Source organism: Tetranychus urticae, chromosome 2, assembly GCF_039701765.1.
Source record: "Tetranychus urticae isolate SD_2017Ah chromosome 2, NJAU_TeUrti_SD_1.0, whole genome shotgun sequence".
In the NCBI taxonomy this organism is placed as follows: domain Eukaryota; kingdom Metazoa; phylum Arthropoda; class Arachnida; order Trombidiformes; family Tetranychidae; genus Tetranychus; species Tetranychus urticae.
In genome coordinates, this window is record NC_142959.1 from 8,854,571 (window position 1) to 8,869,375 (window position 14,805).

The 14,805-nt window shown below is 32.2% G+C and overlaps 6 protein-coding genes across 8 annotated transcripts in view; 4 read left to right on the forward strand and 2 right to left on the reverse strand.

The window, feature by feature from the left end:
- Positions 1 to 108: 108 nt before the first annotated feature.
- Nmnat (nicotinamide mononucleotide adenylyltransferase) lies at positions 109 to 4,310 on the forward strand. Of its 2 annotated transcripts, XM_089268110.1 has the most exons (6): positions 109 to 429; positions 771 to 1,045; positions 1,296 to 1,898; positions 1,966 to 2,352; positions 2,589 to 3,153; positions 3,243 to 4,310. In XM_089268110.1, coding segments are annotated over exons 2-4 (696 nt in total). In that variant the 5' UTR covers positions 109 to 429; positions 771 to 1,043; the 3' UTR covers positions 2,057 to 2,352; positions 2,589 to 3,153; positions 3,243 to 4,310. The 2 variants fall into 2 exon arrangements, with proteins under 2 accessions (XP_089124236.1, XP_089124237.1); XM_089268111.1 differs by lacking the exons at positions 109 to 429; positions 771 to 1,045 and having other exon boundaries at positions 1,255 to 1,898.
- LOC149093829 (peroxisome biogenesis factor 10-like) lies at positions 3,265 to 4,310 on the forward strand. The gene has a single exon (XM_089268108.1). The coding sequence runs from the start codon at positions 3,265 to 3,267 to the stop codon at positions 4,084 to 4,086; it is 822 nt and encodes a 273-aa protein (XP_089124234.1). The 3' UTR covers positions 4,087 to 4,310.
- Positions 4,311 to 4,910: 600 nt separating this feature from the next.
- On the reverse strand, positions 4,911 to 7,360 carry Alg10 (alpha-1,2-glucosyltransferase Alg10). 2 transcript variants are annotated; one of them, XM_015935707.3, is made up of 6 exons: positions 7,263 to 7,360; positions 6,478 to 6,817; positions 6,185 to 6,391; positions 5,846 to 6,085; positions 5,628 to 5,772; positions 4,911 to 5,548 (listed from the first exon to the last, which is right to left on the reverse strand). In XM_015935707.3, exons 2-6 carry the CDS (start codon positions 6,694 to 6,696, stop codon positions 4,941 to 4,943), a joined length of 1,419 nt encoding a protein of 472 aa, XP_015791193.2. In that variant the 5' UTR covers positions 6,697 to 6,817; positions 7,263 to 7,360; the 3' UTR covers positions 4,911 to 4,940. The 2 variants fall into 2 exon arrangements, with proteins under 2 accessions (XP_015791193.2, XP_089124231.1); XM_089268105.1 differs by having other exon boundaries at positions 7,116 to 7,360.
- Positions 7,361 to 7,448: 88 nt separating this feature from the next.
- thoc6 (THO complex subunit 6) lies at positions 7,449 to 9,200 on the forward strand. The gene is made up of 2 exons (XM_015935709.3): positions 7,449 to 7,773; positions 7,871 to 9,200. Exon 2 carries the CDS (start codon positions 7,951 to 7,953, stop codon positions 9,001 to 9,003), a length of 1,053 nt encoding a protein of 350 aa, XP_015791195.2. The 5' UTR covers positions 7,449 to 7,773; positions 7,871 to 7,950; the 3' UTR covers positions 9,004 to 9,200.
- Positions 9,201 to 9,260: 60 nt separating this feature from the next.
- LOC107367940 (E3 ubiquitin-protein ligase PPP1R11-like) lies at positions 9,261 to 10,463 on the reverse strand. The gene is made up of 2 exons (XM_089268113.1): positions 10,286 to 10,463; positions 9,261 to 10,103 (listed from the first exon to the last, which is right to left on the reverse strand). The coding sequence occupies exon 2, from the start codon at positions 10,076 to 10,078 to the stop codon at positions 9,773 to 9,775; it is 306 nt and encodes a 101-aa protein (XP_089124239.1). The 5' UTR covers positions 10,079 to 10,103; positions 10,286 to 10,463; the 3' UTR covers positions 9,261 to 9,772.
- A 579-nt stretch (positions 10,464 to 11,042) lies between these two features.
- LOC107359369 (neuroligin 4-like) overlaps positions 11,043 to 14,805 on the forward strand; it is an 83,897-nt gene continuing 80,134 nt past the window's right edge. The window contains exon 1 of the mRNA XM_089268100.1: positions 11,043 to 13,581. Coding sequence (XP_089124226.1) covers positions 12,747 to 13,581 — 835 coding nt within the window. The 5' untranslated portion in view covers positions 11,043 to 12,746. The remainder of the gene's footprint in view (positions 13,582 to 14,805) is intronic.

The window sequence follows — 14,805 nt, forward strand, 5'->3', positions numbered from 1 at the left end:
CACCTTGTTTGACTTCTTGCTCTTCCCTCTCTTTTTGGTTCCCTTTTGCACACCTTCTTCTATCCTTCCTTCACTCTTCACTTTTCCTTATTATTGATGGCTAAACAATAGCTAAATTAAAATCACCATCAACTTAATCATCTTCATCATCATCAACAACATCATCTTTAATCTACCCTATCATCCTCAATAGCTGAATGTTCATGTTTACAGTCACGTACGCATCTAATATATTCAATAATAATTGACCGCGTGTTATGACCTGGGAATAGTTGATTTGTTTGTTATTTTTTAATACTTTTCTTTATTGCTTCTGTTTACTAATGAGTTCATCATCAATGGCTTCATTCAGCTAATATTACCTTCATATTTGATAGTCAATGTTACAGTTTATTTTGTTGACACTTACAATGTAGTCTTTCTCTTTTGGTAAGTCTTCATATTTTATTGTCAGCTCATTCATTTTATGAAATTCATATTTAATTCAAGGGTGTGTGTCTCAATCTGCTGTCAGAATTGGAATACATTCTTGTTTAACAAAGAATTTTTATTGAAAGTTTAAACCATTTGAAACATTATCAGTACAATGTTTGACACTTTGAATCTATTTATTTATGCCAAGATTAAATAACGAATCTTCTAGAGTAATACCCCTTTTATTGCTCTAGATATTAATTGCTCTTTGATTGAGACTGTGTTTAGTTCAAAAATATCCTTTTGATATTTCAATATTATTATCAATATTTACCATATGATTCATTTATTTCCAGATTCGAAAGCTTTCGTCATGGCGCTACACAAGGAAGAAGTTGGAGTATTTTCTTAATGGTTTAATGGCTTATAGAAATGCTGGAATCATTCAGGAAATCCATATAATTATCTTATCAATTAGTTTAATCGAACCGTCTAGTGATGCAAATTGCATTATGCAATAAACAAATCGTACTGCACTTGAGATTGTAGCTAAAAGCTTACAAAGAAAAAATCCAACCTTTGCTGATTTTCAACAGAAGAGCTTAATTAAGAGGATCAAAGCTAGATTTATGTGAGTAAAGTATATTCTTTTGATAATTTAATATGACACGGTTTAATTACAATTTCATTTTACTATTAGTTGCCTCTTTAATCATAGTCATAATCATAATCTTCCACTTTTTAATCATAGATGACTCTCATCAACGGTTTTCAACTGGCAAGATTTGAGAGAGTCAAGTGTATTACAAAATATCTATTTATGAGTTCTACACGATTTATGTGAAATTTCTTATACTAATTTAATACTTTTTTAATTTCAGGTCTGTTGAGATGACTAGAACAAGTAAACCGATTATAGCTCTTATGTGCGGGTCCTTCAATCCAGTAACAAGGAGGCATTTGCAAATGTTGAAAATTTTCAAACAGTTTATGGTCGATAATCAAAAATTCAATGGATCGGTTGTCAAAGGAATAATATCACCAGTTAGTGATCTTTACCATGTCAAAAGAAAAAATTTGCTTCCAAGTTTTCATAGGATTAAAATGATCAATCTTGCTTTGAATGAAGATGGTGTGAAGGAGTGGGTTGAATGCAATCCATGGGAATCTGAACAAAAAGAGTGGCAAACAACAATCAAGGTTCTCAATCATCATTCAAACAACATGAAAATAACATTTGGCGAATCGACACAATTATGGCTGGTTTGTGGAGCTGATTTGATCGAAAGTATGGCCATTCCTGGACTTTGGGCTGACAAAGATTTAGAAGCCATTGCCACGAATTACAAACTTTTTATTATTCCTAGATCGGGGTCAAATGCAGATAAATTTGTATCATCTCATACAATCTTATCTCGACATCTAGATAGCATTGTGATTGCTAACAATTGTTTACCAAATGATGACAGTTCTACAAAAGTCAGGTAAGATGATTTGCTTTCTTTTATACATTTGAATTCTTTCTAAAATTATTCATTCGTCTATTTACAGGGCTGCAGTTAAAGAAGGGAATTATCCTGTGGACCTTACTTATGAAACTGTTCTTGATTATATCAAACGCCATAATCTTTACAAAGAATAAAAAGTGATAAGTCAATATTCTCATAGTGTCATTTTTTTCGTACTAGACCGGCTGTCTACCAGCCCTCTACTTTTATGTAATAGATAAGAAGAAGAGAACGGGAAGAGACAGGAGATGCAAAATTTACAGCTAATTTTTTCATTGTGTCTTTGAATTTATTGAAGTTTAATTTTTACTGTGACTTTATCATCAAAGTATTGCTTACAAGCTAATAACAGCCGAAGAAAAGCAGAAACTTGAATATCAGACGCTCTATCTGTTCGGCTTAGCCCATAGACAAAAGCCAAAGAGAAAAGGTAAGTGTTTTTATGTTTATTTTCGAGATTTTGGTTTTGGTGACGAAAATGTTTCTTTGTTTCATATCTGTAATACAGATTCTGTATCTATTTCTTTATGTGATGTCCCATGACGTTTAGCAGTGAACAAGCTTTCATTTTCGTTTCCATCCGTTTACCTTCAAAGTCTTTATCAGTAATGTAACGGCTCAGCTTGATTTGATAATAACAATATTTTACTTTATCATCTATTCCAGGTTGACCAGAACGATTACCTTTGGTTAAAGCTTTTTTCCGGAGTACGTACTGAAGAAATAAATTAATCGATAAGTTTGATCTTACTGAGAGCCCTTTAAACAAACTCTCAGCTGTGATCTCACCCTGTTTGCTTCTTCCTCTTCCCTCTCTTTCTGATTCCTTTTGCACACCTTCTTCTATCCTTCCTTTACTCTTTACTTTTCCTTATTATTGATGGCTAAACAATAGCTAAATTAAAATCACCATCAACTTAATCATCTACACCATCATCATCATCATCATCAACAATATCATCTTTAATTTACCCTATCATCCTCAATAGCTTGATGTTCATGTTTACAGTCACGTACGCATCTAATATATTCAATAATAATTGACCGCGTGTTATGACCTGGGAATAGTTGATTTGTTTGTTATTTTTTAATACTTTCTTTATTGCTTCTGTTTACTAATGAGTTCATCGTCAATGGCTTCATTCAGCTAATATTACCTTCATATTTGATAATCAATGTTACAGTTTGTTTTGTTGACACTTGCAATGTAGTGTTTTTACTCTACTCTTTGGTAAGTCTTGTCTTTTCTATATTTTATTGTCAACTCATTTATTTCATGAATTTCCTATTAATTCGGTATTTCATCTCTTGTTATTTCAGTTAACTCTATAATATACTCAACATGGCATTGAGTAAGCCTTCACCGGTTTTAATGGTAATAAGCTCTAAAAAAGATGAAGAATATATTGAATGGCTTGAAAATCAATGGTCTTTCCTGTTTCAAAAAATTATTGGAATGCAAAGATTGTTTCGCTATAGAAGACAACTGAATTTAATTGCGCCCTTATCATACTATATATTGACCACGTTATCAGGATTACAAACCTTAGGCGAAGAGTACACTTCTCTCATTCAAATTGATGGCTCCAATAAAATTGGTTTTAAAATTCCTTCTAAATTGCGTCGAACAATTATGGTTGGTGTTAATTGCATATATCCATTGATTACCAGTATAATCATTCCAAGATTGATGAGAAACTCTGAAGAATGGGAGAAAGATTCAGTTTTATTTATTCTGGAAAAATTACAACACATCAATTTGATACTCTTTTATATTTTTGGAAGTTTTTACCATTTTTCCAAGAGAATCTCTAACGTTAAATACGCTACTTATACTAGACTAACTGATGATTATCGAAAGTTTTACCGCTTATTAGGATTGCTGTCAACTCTTGAATTTGGTTTGTCAATGATGATCGCTTACAGAATCAAAAAATATGAAAAGGAAAAGGCTCAACAACAAAGTACTGAATCAACGGAGGTATCTGTTGCTGGTCCTAGGTGCACACTTTGCTGGTCATCCAGAAAAGATACAACTTCTACACCTTGTGGTCATCTTTTTTGTTGGACTTGTATTTGTCAATGGATTTCTATCAAGAAATTCTGTCCTATTTGTCGTACTCAAATTGATGGTGGTCAAAAACTGATTTACATAAACAATTGATACTGTCATTAACCTTTTCTCGAGTTGGGTTGCCGAGTAAATATTGTGAATAATATATATGTTTGGGGCTTAAAGAATCATTGTGCATTTATAGATTTAATTTATTTTGTTTTTGTGCCTTATTCGGTGATTAAACTGATTTTTAGCATTTGTTTAATGTTATAATGTAATGAAAAATATTTTGGGCTTACTTTTTCAAAATAAATGGATACATTTCAACTGAATTTCACTCAACTATTGTTATGAAGATGGCCTTGCAGGAAAATAACACCAACATTTACCAGTTATACTCTCGAAATCAATGACAATGAACTATGCCTTATTCTCGATAAATTTCATTTCCCTAACTTAACCCATTTCCATGAAAAAAGGTTGATTGCCTTCCTTTTCCGAATAACTCGTATTTTCCTTTCATTTGAAAGTTATGACTTTAAATAGACAATAGATTTAAAAGATTCATGAAAGATCATAGTGACCTCACTTTACAAATTAGTGTTAAGTTTACTCGCTTAATCAGCGCTGAGGGTATTTTATTCTTACATCGATGTTAGCTATTTTTCAAGATTTTTTCATAGCAAAAAGGTTAGAAGTCTGCTTTGAACTCCCAAAAATTTTCGATAGTAATTATAAAAAATTATGACATTCAAATTATCCGGATTCAGCCCAAAGCTCTAATTTTCACCGATGACCGCTTCTATCAGACACTCGATTTAGATTTTAGATTGACATGGATTTATTAACAAAACAAAACTTGAGAATGCTCGCGCTCAGTCTGATTTTGCCGAGTTGACTACAAGAGAGATTATGAAAAATGTAAAAAAGTGTTGAAGCATCAATTTTTTAATAAATATTTTTCACCACATGAAGCGTTGAAGCTCATTGCTGTTCGGCCATTTAAACGGCCTAAGAATAAACATGTACAATGTTAAAGAATTGATAAAAATATTGAAAGCAAGTTCCAGAGTTAACGACATGGATGAGTTTGAGGCGATATTCAACCTCCAAATGACAAAAGCAGGCACAAAATACCGAAATTCCAAAAGCTCTTGCGGTATTGTTATTATGCAAATAGATAATATGAACAAACATTTCCAAATATTGTCCTTTCGATGAAGCAAACTAATGAAAGACAAGCTTGTTAAAAGGCACACAGGAATCAAGGAAAATCGTATGAAATACTTTTCACTACCAAGTATCCTTCTCCACAGATAAAAAGTGTAATGCCGGTTATCAGCTAACAAATAGGAATGTGGCGAGTTTTGATATTTGATTATGAGAAATAACGCAATTGATATTATGATAACTGTTGTCGATTTTTGGTAACAATATAAAATAAATCTGCGCAAATTGTTGATAAGTAATATCCAAGGAGCGGCAAAAAGACAAGTAAAGAAGAGAAAATAAACAATTTGTGCCAGATGAAAAGTAGCCTGATGAGCACTTCTATCTCCAAGAACGATACCTGAGCAAGATACAAAGAATAAAAAGAAAATTTAAAATTAGAAAAATGAGCTTGATTGAGTTAGGAGTCATTGAAATACCTTGATTGTAGTACAAAAATAAACCGAATAGTGATCCAGTTATTAAATATCCACCTAGACTAAGGAGTATTTGAGGTATAGATGAAATTAAATTAGATAAAAGCCGCGAACGTTTTTTGGATCTTTCAAGAGCTGATTGGAGAATCTGTGAAAATAAGCAAATGAAGCGAAGATTACGTAAAAGTGAATTGAAAAGCACAATTATGTTTGAACCTTACTTTTAGAGAGGAATAAGAGGCGAAAAAGAAACACCAGACAATATTTGTTTGTCTGAAAAATAGAGAAACGAGTCCTAATAGTGACGCGGTCCAAGTTCGGTCACTTATGTGCATAAAATACATGGCAAGTATGAAGAAAAGGGAACCAGAGTCCGTATAAAATAGAAAATTAAAGAAAAATAAAGCTGGAGTTGTTGATAATGAAACGGCTGAAACCAAAGTTTTGATGCGACTCATTCGCTGTTGTAAAAAAACGAAAGAAAATAGAAAAGAAATTAACATGAGATAATGTCCAAAATGACTGAAACACGGAATGTGTCCATAAAGACCAAAACTTACAGCTGTATATTTGTTCTGTTTTGAGCTAATGAGATACATAAGTAAGACATTTCCAACAGCAAAAAGTAAATTTATGAAGCGAACCAAAGGAACTGGGCACTTGCGATTTGGATCTTCTTCGGCAAAGGCAATTAACTCCGATACAGGTTTGAATAGAACCCATGTTGTGAAATAAAGTCCAGGAGGAGTGGTTATTTTAGGATTCCACTGATAAGAAGACATGAAGTTAGATATTATACATATGCTAGACATGAAGAATTTTGTTGTCGTTCGGAAGAAATAAAATAACTCACATATGTAAAATTATGAACACAATAAGAACGAACTTGTTGAATGTGAAATATTTCGTCCATATATGGCTCTTGGACTTCTTCATTGACAAGCATGTAAATACTCAGCAAAGAGGTAAGATACGTGAATCCTATTATTGCAGCAATTTTGTTAAACAGATGATCAGGCTGGAGTTGAGTAGCAGACCCATTTGTTTTGACTGTGTCCGAAAATTGAGACATTTTGAATAAATGTCACGTATTGATTTCAGGTGAACCAAATGACGAATGGAAAAATTCATTCAAAGTTGAGTCGTTAATGATGATGAAATCAGTATTAAAATATAACAAATGTGTGTTGAGGCTGTAATGAGAAAGTAAACAATTTAAACAGTTTTAAACAAAATAAATAAGCCAAAATGCCAAAAGGCAAGCACAATTTCGCAAAGAAGTGAATCCGATCATTGAATACAATGGTAAACGTGTCAAAAGAAATTGTGTAAAATAGAAACCAGTTGAGAAGAGATGAAACAAAAGGTAAAAAGAGTGGTCAATATAAGGAATGGACAGGTTTATATTCACGCTAGCTGTCATCCAAGGTCAGCTAATTAACCGAACTGACAATGGAGACAGTTTGTAATTAAACAAGTTAAATAGCATACAAATATGGGAAGCACAAGATTTTGGATATTGACAATAAATTATTCCAATGTTGACAAGTTTTCCAATGGGTTTCAATGAGAAAAGAGCGGTAACACAGTTTATAAAAAACATTATTCTCCAAAGAGTGGTCAGTATTTTAAACTTACTTTGTTAAATTGAGTAATCAAAAGTTGTTTCGACCATGACTCGATGATTTAATTAGATGATCGATAATTAATAATCAAATATTTGCTTGACTTTATTTTCATACTCTTAGACTGATGTTAAATCTTCTAGTCAGCTAAGGCGGTAAAATTGAAAAAAACAACTGATGGATATCATCAGGTTAACTCTGGTTTGTGTGGATTGATCCTATCTTTGTTATAAAGATTTTCACTGTGATAATTTTCTATAAAATAATTGTTCTGTACATTATTAATTTAGATTCATCTATTTATATTATTTCGATTATATTCAACATTTAACATCGTCATCTGCTAAGGTGCTGGTATTATGTGACCTAAGTTCTTTAACTTGCGATTTAACCTTTAATGCTTTTGAAAATTCTCTTCTTAAGTGTTGTGACTTTGATTCTCTATTTGAGTTCAGTATTTTCAATTTATTTGGTGTCCACATCAGTTTCAGATTCCTGTTAAGTGCCAGTTTCTCTGTAATTTGGTAAGTTTTAGTAAAATTAACGATATTTTAGTGTTTTACTGATTTATAGCTGGTTTTTTTCTGAATTGTTTCTACTTTCACTTTCTCTTATTGATAGGTTGCCATTATCGGACTTAAAAAAGTGGATTTATTGCAGACTTTGGCTGACAAAATTTGGAAATTGAATACTCAAATAAAATGGTTAATTTAAATTCAGATGGAAATACAAAAGCAGCTGAAAGAAAGCAAGCCATCAAGCAATTTTACTCAACTGTGCTTTGTCAAGAGTTTTCTCATGATGGCCTTCACCTCATCTCATCGTTGAAAAGTGGTAAATTAGCATTATTTGGAATAGGCCAGATATTTGATTCACATGCCAATCATACATCATCCAGTAAATCTGTTTATCAGCCCAAATTTTCATTTCAAGCCCATAAAGAGCCTATTTATGGTTTAACCAAATCTAAAACTCATGTCTTCACTGGTAGTAAAGGAGAAATTAAATGCTGGAAGTGGATTGATTTAATAAATCAGAATTCAACAGAGCCTCAATGGATAATTACTCTGCAGCTAGGTGATTCAATATTGAGACCAGACATAAATGCCTTACTTCTGACTGGAACGGAAGGAGATGAAATGCTTTTAGCGGGCTGTGGAGATAACAAAATTCATGCCTTTGATATGGAATCGAATAGACCCAAACTTACGCTTCTTGGGCACACAGATTATATCAATTGTATAGCGTATTCTAAGGAGAACAATGTTCTTTTTTCGGGAAGTGAAGATGGATCGGTTAGACTTTGGGATCTCAGAACTTGTAAAACTGTTAACATAATTGAACCCCATAAACATTGTGAATTAAATCGTCAATCTGGTAAATGGATTGGTAGTTTAGCTCTTGATAGCTCTTCTGGATGGATGGTCTGTGGAGGAGGGCCTCATCTAAGTAGCTGGCATCTACGGTCACTGTCTCGAGGAATCGTTTTTGAAAGCTCTGCTCCTGATGTAACATCTCAAGTATCTCTCATCCACGATGATATAGTTGTGTCGGGAGGAAGCTCACCTTTAGTAACATCATGGCACTTGAATGGTAAAATTTATTCTGAGATTCCTTGCGAGCCATTTCACATCTACAGCATTGCTATCCATGAGAAAGATAACGATTCAATCATGGCTATTGGTGGAGCAAGCTATAAGATTAATATTTGCACTAATTTCAAGTACAATGATTTTCATTTGGAAGTTTCTTAGTTTTACAATATTCTAACGTCAAAATCGCGTGCAAAGAAATCAATTCAATAAGGAACGCGAAAAGTCATAGCCGAAGTGGTGCCATCAATTCTCTATACTAAACACTTCATGCCATCAATTTAATATTTTTTTGAAATTTCATGTAAACCTACATCAGACAATAGTCATTTTGTGATTAAAATTTTTGCTTCGGACAATTGTTTCCAAAAAAGGTAATTCTTTAAAACATGTCGGAAGAAAGGTTATATGAGAAACAGTTGTAATAAAAATCACTTTATTGAAGTAACTAAAATTTTGCATTTTAACTTAAAGACTAATTCAATTTGGGAGTAAACAGTTCATTTTGAATAAATGTGACTTTATAATGCTCTTCTTTAACTTGAAAAGGGAGAAGAAGAAGAAAACAAATTCCATTTTTAACATTGAAATAACCAATATCATTCACAAATTAGAGACTTGGACCAGGTTAATCATTTTTCTTCGTGATGATTGCTTTGAATATAATGATTACCTGCTATACAATTTATTCAAAAATCTATTTGACTGTTTGTTGAATTATGTGAATAAGCAAGTTTAAGAGGGATTGTCTTTTTTGAATAGAAAAATAGAGAAACCACAGTTGATTGATTGCTTGATTATAAGTGAATGGATAAGGTTGATAAAGATGACAGCACAAATTGTAAGAGAGACGAAAAAACATCCGAACTGGAGTTCCTTTCAAGTAGATAAATATACACACAATATGGATGATTGGAAATACAGCGTATGTTCATTTGCGTTGCTTGTGTCCATAACAATTTTTACATTCATCATCGTCATCTTCTTCATCTGAGCTTTCACCAAATTCTTTCGGTTTATCCCAAATACAGCAGCATTTAGAGGATTTTTTACCCAACAGTTCATTATCGACAGTCTCCGATCCCCATGTGACCTTTTTTCTTTTTTTAGGCTTGGCTAGTTTCAACTGAACCAAAGGAGCTTGATCATCACCACCTTCTCGACTGGTACTTGGAGTCGGAGCTATTTCTTGAATCAAAGTGGAACTAGGTATTGAACTACTGACAACTGAGTCCATTGGAATTGTGAGTTAACAGCAAAAACTGGAAAACAGAGATAAAAGAAGACGAGTGATGTAAAAAAATGAAAGACCAGGAAGGAAATGGCTTAAAATCTCACGCTTAATTAATTTGTTATTGAATTGAGAGAAAGTGAAAACGAAGAATAGAGAATAGAGAAAAGCAAAGGATAGATGAAAACATAACCATAAAAGAGTGATACTTACCAGGATAAGATTATTACCAGATTGGGGTCAATTAAAGAGAAATAGAAAGAGATAAAATGTGATCCGATAGAATAATAATCAAAAATGAATGCAAAACAAGACGAAAGGTTGCCAATTAACGCCAAAACTGGATAAAATAAAGACAATCAATACTCGCTGAAGTAATAATAAACAACAAGAATCAGATTTTACAGTAACATGATCCAATAGATGTCACCATCAAAACCAGAAAAAAGCTAATAACAAAGACGTCATCTGTCAATAATTTAAGAAATTAATTCTAACTAAATGAGTAATCAGATTACCTTGAATTTTTAAAAATGAACATTCGAGGTAAACAAATTTACAAGAAAACCAAAATAACCAGAATAATTGGCTTAATAACAACTCAGATAATTTTAGTCAACAATCCTAACAAGCACAAGATGGCGTTTACAGTATCAACATCAAGAACGAGTTTAATTTCAAAAAAGGTAATCAAAATAACAATAAAAGCTGACAATCAGATTAATGTAAAAAAGGACAAAAAATAAAGAGCGAAATGAACAATTAAAATATCTTCTGAACCTTTTAAATCAACTAACCCAACTTGATCTGAAGTCAGAAGATGAACAGAAGAACTTTGTAGCGCCCTCTATCGGTCTATAGATAATTTGTACTCCCTGGAACTGTTATTTGAGACTAAAAATTGTTACAGTTAAGTTCAACTTTTATCTTCTCTTTGTTTATCTCTCTTTCTCCTTCTTTCCTCCTTCATTTCTCACTTTTCCTCTTTCCACTTGTTCAGTTCCAAGTCAATCCCAACGTTTAACCAAGTCAGTTTATGAATGTTACCCTTTTGAAAAGGATTGAAGCCTAAAGTGAAAAAGGAAACTCAAATAATCTTGTAAACCATTTCTACTCATCTTGTTACTATCAACATCAACATCAAAATCACAATCATCATCATCATCGCCATTATCGTAAACTTGCCTCTTATATACAGTCAACTTTCCTTTACCTTTTTATCATCATCCAAAAAGTATCACATCAACATCATCATCATCATATTACATCGAGTGAATAATCATATAAAAAAGAGCCTTTCCTTTCAACTGAAAAAAAAACTTTGGATATTCAATGAGAGATAGATTATGACTGCTATTATGATTACCGACATTAACATGTTAGATTATTGTAAGAAAAAATTTTGCCTTTACTTTACAAGGTTTCACTGTCCAGAGTGAATCCATTCAACCAATTTAACAAATTTACACTCGCTAATCTCAGTTGAATGTGCAAACAAAAAGAGGACAAATAATAGCTTGTTTAAGGTCACTTCAAGTGTATTAAACATTCAAATAAATAGTCGATAGAAATATTTGGAGGAGAAGAAGCAAAAGAAAAGGTTTGTCCGTAAGAATTGTTGAAATTCAAAATGACCAAACAAATGTTGATGTTAATCTTTCCATTTCAAATTATGATTACAATGATGATGATGATGTCGATGATGATCAGTAAATCCATTGTTACCTAGTCAACCATTTAATTTTGATTAAAGCTCAATTTTACTTTTGATTTGATGTTGAATTGATTGGAAAAAAAGACTCGACCATTTTTCGTTTACTGGTTAAAATTCACATTTATATTGTCCAGGGAATTGAAATTTTTTCTACTTTTCCTTCAGTTTTACTCGATTCTCATCATTTCCATCCTTCATTCAATCTTGACCTTTTCTCCCTGATGCGGGTGAAAAGAGAAATTTGAAGTGAAATTTGTTATTCCAAATCTAAATTCAATTGGAAAATTTCTTCTATTTTGGATTCGCCCATTTTTTACGTTCTTCAACTGTGACTTTACCAAAACTGTCAACATTGGTATAACATGTTTAGTTGATGTGAAACACTGGAAATAAAGGGGCAAAGACCACTTCATTTAATGGTTCATCAAGGTGAATCCAAAGTGTGACCAGAAATTTGTGTTCATCTCCTAACATCATTCTTATACAACCAGTGTCTGGATAAAAGTTTGAAGCTGTTGTTAACCATAAATTGTGCCCAAAAATTGCCTCCTTAGCTGATTTAAATTAAATTAATATTTGTTTTTTTATCAACCATTTTTTTTGTTTTTATAATTTTATTCCGTTTTTTGGTTAATTTGTATCAATGTCAACGCCATCTAGTTTTTAGGTTACTACCTTTTGTTAATTAAAACAATTGAATCATTGGTCAATTTTAGATCATGTGATTATTTTTATTTTCAAATTTTAATTTAACGATTTCTATTTACATTTGGTTTCGTTTTTTTTTAATTTTATTTATTTTCGATTTATTTGCACCTCATTTACCAGCCTAAAGTTAGTTTATGTTGATATTATGTTAATTTTATGCTGATTTAAGCCTGGTTCAAACTTGACTTAATCCTGGTTTAGTCTGGTGTTGGTTTAACTGTTATATTTTTGGAGGTTGTTTGATATTCAAAGATGGTATCCTTGGTTAATCATTTAATCAAGCTGGATAGATTAATCCTTCACTGTTTCCATTGGATTTTAACCAACATGGTAATTCAAACTTGTGTTTTATTCCTTTTATTGTGCATTGTTACAACCAACGGGAATAACCATGATGGACCCTCGCCTTTTGACCATGAGACACTTTCACCTCGTTCAGTCAACACCAAATATGGTGCCTTAAGAGGTTTTGTGATCTACTTTAAAAATATTGATCGATCAGGTTTTCCTGGTTCACGACCATTCCCTTCCTCTTCCCCATCCTCACCAGGATCACCAGCAACATCAGGATCATCTTCCTCCTCTAATCAATCCTCGTCCTCACCAACAACTCCAACAACCTCCTCATCAACCTCTTCATCCTCTTCGTCCTACTCTTCAACCTCATCAACCTCATCGACATTCACTTCAAGTAAATCAAATCTTGCCTCAATGACACCAGTTGAAGTGTTTCTCGGTGTTCCTTATGCAACTCCTCCAATAGGTTCACTACGATTTATGCCACCAGTGACACCAACTCATTGGCGAGGTGTTAAACTGTCTAATCGGTTAGGTCCGGTTTGCCCACAAAAATTGCCCGACATTACATTGAAACAATGCAAGTGTAATGATGGTGAAAATAAAGGTCATCGATCCAATGCTAATAATAGTAATAATGTAAATAGTAATAATAGCGGCCAATCATCAACAACATCATCATTTGATTTACCTGAAGGAAGATCTGCTCATTTGAAACGATTAATACCTTATCTACGTAAACAATCAGAAGATTGTTTGTATCTCAATATTTTCGTACCTTTTGCTCAAAGTAAGTTAATCAACTCCATTGTTACCTATCCAATGTTATCACAAGTTATTATTATGTTATCCAACTATTAACCCATCAAATACAATTAACAACATCTTGTTGATCCATAAATAACAAGAGCTAAATAAAACTGGAAATAATTTTCCCAACCAGAAAAAAGCAAAAACCCAAAAAATCCAACCTTTATAACCATCTTTTACACACTAACATTACCGGTTATTTACATTGACTCAAAACAATTGTCATTGATAGAGCTAATTATTGTTCAATTATTGTCCATTATCGTCTTGGAAGGCAAATTGTTCAAACAAATTAACCATTAATTTGATAACAGATTCTCATTTTGATTGAAAAAGTTGATAATAATAACAATAATAAGCTGTCTGTAGCCTAAGGTTAGAACATCCATTTAACTGAATCTGAAGAAGGCGAAAAAAGTTCAACAATTTTGGCCGAAGAAAAAAAAAAGAAAAACATTTTCTTTTCCTTTTCTCGCAAAAGGTTGAGTCGAAAAGAAATGAAAATGAAAAGTTCTGTCAATGTTTTCATGGCAACTTTTATCATGTTATAACACAATCAAATAAGGGAAACAATTTGGCAAAAGTCAAAGAAAATTTCATTCTCATCTTGAATAATCGGAAACAGGAAATAACCTTTCATTATAACAAGTTTTTGCTCATTTCGCTTCAGGCAAAAAACCCTCCATGAAACAGACGAAAAAAAATATTGAAATTTGATAATGAAATGACAATTGGGAAAAGAGTAAAGAAATAATCTGATGAATGTAAACTTACTCTAATTAGCTGCATATTCATATGTTGATTACAGATTATTTGTTTCCTTAATTGTCCTTAATTAACGTATATTTTTACACTTGATTGACATAAGTTTAACCAACAAGCGTCATTGTTAATTCGTACATTCATTTCACTCAAATTACATGTTAATTTTTTATTGACTTTTCTATTCTCTCGCCATTCTTTCAAATGTTTTCATCTTTCAGATGCAAATTCAAATGGCGCAAACATTAATTAAAACTAATTACTAATGATGACTAAAACTGGCATGTAATTAAATTTAATCTTTCAGAGTAAATGATTGAACAGAAGCAGAGAAAGTGTTGAATTTTGCTTTTTTTTAAAAAAAAAGGTTTACCTTACATCTTCAGTAATAATGATACTTTCGTGACTGAAATAGATTAAAATTTCATATTTACCTTCATTT

Coding starts and splice junctions, on each gene's coding strand:
- Alg10 (XM_015935707.3), bottom strand. CDS start 6,696: ATGTCTCAATTTTCGGACACAGTCAAAACAAATGGGTCTGCTACTCAA. Junction 6,086..6,184: donor AACAGAACAAATATACAGCT/GTAAGTTTTGGT, acceptor TTTTTACAACAG/CGAATGAGTCGCATCAAAAC. Junction 5,773..5,845: donor CCTCTTATTCCTCTCTAAAA/GTAAGGTTCAAA, acceptor TTATTTTCACAG/ATTCTCCAATCAGCTCTTGA.
- thoc6 (XM_015935709.3), top strand. CDS start 7,951: ATGGTTAATTTAAATTCAGATGGAAATACAAAAGCAGCTGAAAGAAAG.
- LOC107367940 (XM_089268113.1), bottom strand. CDS start 10,078: ATGGACTCAGTTGTCAGTAGTTCAATACCTAGTTCCACTTTGATTCAA.
- Nmnat (XM_089268110.1), top strand. Junction 1,899..1,965: donor GACAGTTCTACAAAAGTCAG/GTAAGATGATTT, acceptor GTCTATTTACAG/GGCTGCAGTTAAAGAAGGGA.
- LOC149093829 (XM_089268108.1), top strand. CDS start 3,265: ATGGCATTGAGTAAGCCTTCACCGGTTTTAATGGTAATAAGCTCTAAA.